Here is a 4,747-nt window from a genome sequence, read left to right as displayed (position 1 = left end):
AATATTATTTAATGTTCTTTCATTCCATGTGAGAAAAACATGGGATTTAAACCCCGTTTGGCCCCCATTTTTTTAATTTATAAAGAATGGAATAGTATTTTTTAGAGAGTAGATAATTGAAAAGAAAAAGTTTTCGATTTACGTATAATATTATTTTATAAAAATTTTGTGGTTGAAAATAGAAGAGAGAAAATAAAATTTAATTTTATGGGGACCAAACGGGGACCAAATAGTTACTTATTGTTTAGGCTTGTTTTGGAGATCTTAAAAGCTAATTTTGAAGAGTTCCACAAAAGAGTTCTGAATTGTGGATAATAATTGTCGATCATATGAAAAAACTTCTAGCAAAGAATACTATATGAACATATTGGTTTACAAGGGCAAAGTTGACAATATTTCACATAATGATTTAATTTTTTTTTGTTCAAGCAACCCCTGTGAAATGTTGCTAACTCAGCACCTGTAAATCAATCTGTTAAATATATCTATGCAAGAAGAATTCAATTTTAGTAACTTATTTTGAAGTTCTTGATTCAAAATTTTACATTTCAGAAGACAAAATATATTATTTTTACTTCTCAGCTTAGCCAAACATGGTGCAAAGAAATACGAAGCTAAATTGGAACATGTGCTTCAAAATGGGGAAGGGAATCTGATGCTTTTCATTAAAATAGAACGGCCAATTGAAATTCTCAAAATATTCGAGTCTCTCAAGCTGTAAATCACAGAGACTCGAGTATCCTCTGCTTCTCACAGACTTTCTTCGCCGTGGCCATGGACGGACAAATCTCAGAATCAACGATGGAAGAGAAAACAAAATGCCAGTCTCTATCTCCTTACAACGTCAGGGACCTCGTTGATTCCGTCGATGCTTTTCTCTTCGACTGTGATGGTGCACACTATAGGATTCTTTTTCCAATGTTATTGCATTGACATGTGTTTCAGTGCCTTTGTTTATTCATTTTTTTTTAAATATTTATTCAGGTGTGATTTGGAAGGGGGATTCACTGATTGATGGTGTTCCTGAGACTCTGGAAACACTTCGATCCATGGTATTTCTTTTACCTCCTTGGTCTTTATACTTTACCAATTTATACAGGGCTTTGATTAGTTTTATATGAAAGTCATCTATTATTAGTCATAAGCTGATGTGAGTGCGCGTGTTACTGTAGTTGACGTCATTTCTTAAACAACATTTTATTCTTTTTGATTAATTTATTGCGTTGCAATTACCTGTTGTGCATTGTGCTTGAAACATCAAACTCTGATTCATAATTCGTTTGGATATGTTCAATATGTCTTAGTCTATAAGAAATATGTGCTCATTTTTGAACGTACGTATTATCTAATATATGTGGTTGCAGGGGAAGAAGCTGGTGTTTGTGACAAATAATTCGAGGAAATCAAGAAGTCAGTATGCAAAGAAGTTCAATTCCCTTGGAATTTCTGTAACTATGGTTTGTTCTGTTCATCAATATCTTTAGCTGAACTCAGTATGCAATATACAATTTAAATTTAGAATTTTGCTTAAATACCCTATCCTACTGATTGCAGGATGAGATATTCACCTCCTCATTTGCTGCCGCCATGTACTTGAAAGTGAATGACTTTCCTAAAGATAAAAAGGTTGTTTCAGTATTACAAAGTCTCATAATGCTTAAAATTTGAATCGTAAGAATGATATTTGGGTGGATGACACTATCTCAAAGACTGATTGTTATGGAAATTTGTTCCAATCAATATATCATTGTTAATAAATTAAATAGATTTGAACCTCATGTCTTCTGAAATGCCAGCCATCATTCTATATCTGTCAAACAGCTGTACAAAAGTCATCTGCCTCTGATTACCAAGGCTACTCTTTATCATTTTAACCTATCTTGCGCTCTTGGTTGGTTAGATCTATTCCAGTTTAAGATCTCCTGTATTATCTTATTGTCTAAGGAAGATAATTGCAACTATCAATGAATTAAGTCTGATTAAATGACACCAAAAATACTCTCAACTTCGACCAGTTAATAAAACAATCTAGGAGAGATGCATACAAATCAATCATCTGCTGTTTGCAGTTTTTTTTACTGATATCTAATCAAGATTGAGTATTTTTTAATTTAATTTTATTGATGTTAAGATTAGCATGCGGCAACAATCTTAACAGATTAATAATGGAAAAATTGAAATTGGAACAGTAGAAAGCATCTGCCCAAAGCTGAGAATCGTAAATTGGGTATTGTATGAAGAAATATGGGATGGACATTGCACCAAACTCTCATAATCCGAAGTCTTATCTGAGTTTCTAGTTTCCTAACTATACTTGAATGATATCGGTGAAGTGATGGCATGATGATAATATCAAGCTCTCCCTTATATTTTGCAGGTTTATGTAATTGGCGAAGAAGGTATATTGGAAGAACTGGAACTTGCTGGATTTACTGGCCTTGGTGGCCCTGTAAGCTTCGCTTGGTTTCATCTCTGAATATATTATATTGAACCATAGGTCCAACTAGCTGACAATTTACCTGTTGTCTTTAGTTGTATGGTCTTGAAACGATGAAAGTTTTCGTTCTCATTTTTCATACTCTCAACCCCTTGGGCTTGCCCTTCTATTTCACCTCTCTGATTTTTTCCCCTTTTTATTACTAACTCAACTATTTTCCATATATTTTTTAATTTATCTGTTCATGCTTGTTATTTATATTGAAACCAGCTCTGTTAAGTTCTTTGGATAACTAGGCATGGTATTTGTTACAATCGTCTTATTAGGATTTTGAATAACCATGATGTTCTCTGCAGGAAGACGGGAAAAAGACTGTTCTCCTGAGATCAAACTCTCTTTTCGAACATGATAAGAGTGTAATGCGACATCTTTCCCTCAATTTATGAATGCATTCTACCTTTCTCTGCTGTTTATTGACTGTAGATCTGATTACGTATCCCAGGTTGGAGCTGTTGTGGTTGGACTAGACCAGTATATAAACTTTTACAAGCTCCAGTAAATTCCTTGTTCCCTGTTTTAACCTGCTTATTGTTTTTTGGCATCTATGGTTAACTTAAGTGAGTAAAATCTAGTGCACCAATTGTAGTTAGAACTTAGAATAGATTTAAGGCCTTCTTTTGCGTAGATTTGCACTGCTGCATGAATTGCATGCATATCATAACTTACAGCTTGCCCAAGGGCCCTCATGGAGTTTCTCATGCTTTCATTCTGATTCAGCTGCGCAACTTTAGCTGGGGAAAAAATGACAGCTTTTAAACCTTTCACTATGGGTGCATTATACCCCAGTGAATGTTTTCTTTCTTATTGTGGCAGTAAAAAGCCCTATAAAACTTCAAGAGTTACTCTCTGATGTTGCATCATGGAATGAGAATAAGATAATTCATTTGGCATTTGACTTAAATTATGGGACTATATGCTTGAGTAAATATTTCATCTGAATTATTTTTTGCAATCTCTGTCTAGCATATAGATCCTCTAATGAAAAGTTATAACTAAATCCACAATTCAAATCATCTGAATTCTGAAGGTATGGAACTCTTTGCATACGTGAGAATCCAGGATGTCTCTTTATTGCCACTAACCGTGATGCAGTTGGACATCTAACTAATCTGCAAGAGTGGCCTGGTAAGCTTACATCTTTGCTTCTTTGACTGGCATGAAAATTTCGGAATTAAGTTTTCTATTGGTTACAGGTGCTGGATGTATGGTTGCTGCCATGTGTGGGTCGACTCAGAAAGAGCCTATTGTAGTTGGAAAACCATCAATCTTTATGATGGACTTTTTACTAAAAAAGTAGGTGAAACTCACGCAGTAAAGCTACTTTATCTCTAGCTTATTGTTTTTTTGAACACTCATATGTGATAATGTTGATAACTAGTTAGTCCCGGGTAAATCTGTTTATGGACGAAAGGCCTTGAGCTTCTTTTTTTCTCTTCTTTTTTTTCCACAGATTCAATATCCCTACTTCCAGAATGTGTATGGTAGGGGATAGACTGGACACGGATATTTTATTTGGACTGAATGCTGGATGCAGAACTCTTCTCGTTCTTTCAGGTCATCTCTCGTTACTTGTAAACTTCTCTTGAGCATAATTTGTTAAGACCCATTGCTCGGTGAGTAGAAAAACCGAGGGTATCAAGATTCACGAGCATACGAGACACTGATATTGTTGCGGTGTTTGCAGGTGTGACTAGTATATCAACTCTTGAAGACATATCAAACCATATTCAACCAGAGTATTATTCGAGCAAGGTGTCTGACATTCCTAAGTTTTTATCAGCTGCTACGCTATAAAATATTTTTATGATCAAAAGATGAAGTGGCCAATTATTTTCGACATCCCAACATCAACTATTGTATTACATTTCCAAAAGGTTTCATTCCCTATATTTTTGTATATGAAGTGAAAATGAGACAGTACGTTACCCAATTGGTAAATAAGTTATTTATATGATAAGGATCATTATTTAATATTATGGACATGACAAAAATAATGATAAGTATTTCATACTACGTGTCTCCTACTCACCTCTATAGTTGCTCGTGGGGTGGAGTGGGGGTGAAGGGAGGGTGGAGCAAGGGCAGCAGTGGAAGAACAAGGCGGGGCGCTGGTGGAGGTAAAGGAAGGAGCGAGGGGTGGTGGTGGCAGCGTCGGCACTGTAGTGCACCCCATACCCATATCCAATGACAATGTTGGAAATTGGTTCAAAATGTTCTATTTAACCAATTAATTAATTGAGACCCATTAGT

General features: G+C 35.2%; 1 protein-coding gene across 2 annotated transcripts in view; it reads left to right on the top strand.

Moving 5' to 3' along the window:
- Positions 1-623: 623 nt before the first annotated feature.
- The window catches only part of LOC111370694 (phosphoglycolate phosphatase 2-like), a 15,408-nt gene continuing 11,284 nt past the window's right edge, over positions 624-4,747 (top strand). The window contains exons 1-11 of one of the 2 annotated variants that reach the window (XM_022992530.1): positions 624-892; positions 985-1,052; positions 1,365-1,457; positions 1,555-1,626; positions 2,378-2,449; positions 2,794-2,853; positions 2,940-2,992; positions 3,525-3,622; positions 3,691-3,790; positions 3,948-4,051; positions 4,182-4,482. In XM_022992530.1, the coding sequence (XP_022848298.1) occupies positions 775-892; positions 985-1,052; positions 1,365-1,457; positions 1,555-1,626; positions 2,378-2,449; positions 2,794-2,853; positions 2,940-2,992; positions 3,525-3,622; positions 3,691-3,790; positions 3,948-4,051; positions 4,182-4,291 (948 nt within the window). In that variant the 5' untranslated portion in view covers positions 624-774 and the 3' untranslated portion in view covers positions 4,292-4,482. Of the gene's footprint in view, positions 893-984; positions 1,053-1,364; positions 1,458-1,554; positions 1,627-2,377; positions 2,450-2,793; positions 2,854-2,939; positions 2,993-3,524; positions 3,623-3,690; positions 3,791-3,947; positions 4,052-4,181; positions 4,483-4,747 lie in introns of those variants that run through there. The other variant, XM_022992531.1, reaches the window with a different exon arrangement.

Source organism: Olea europaea, chromosome 21 (assembly GCF_002742605.1).
Source record: "Olea europaea var. sylvestris chromosome 21, O_europaea_v1, whole genome shotgun sequence".
NCBI lineage: Eukaryota > Viridiplantae > Streptophyta > Magnoliopsida > Lamiales > Oleaceae > Olea > Olea europaea.
This window is presented reverse-complemented; position numbering and strand designations above follow the sequence as displayed.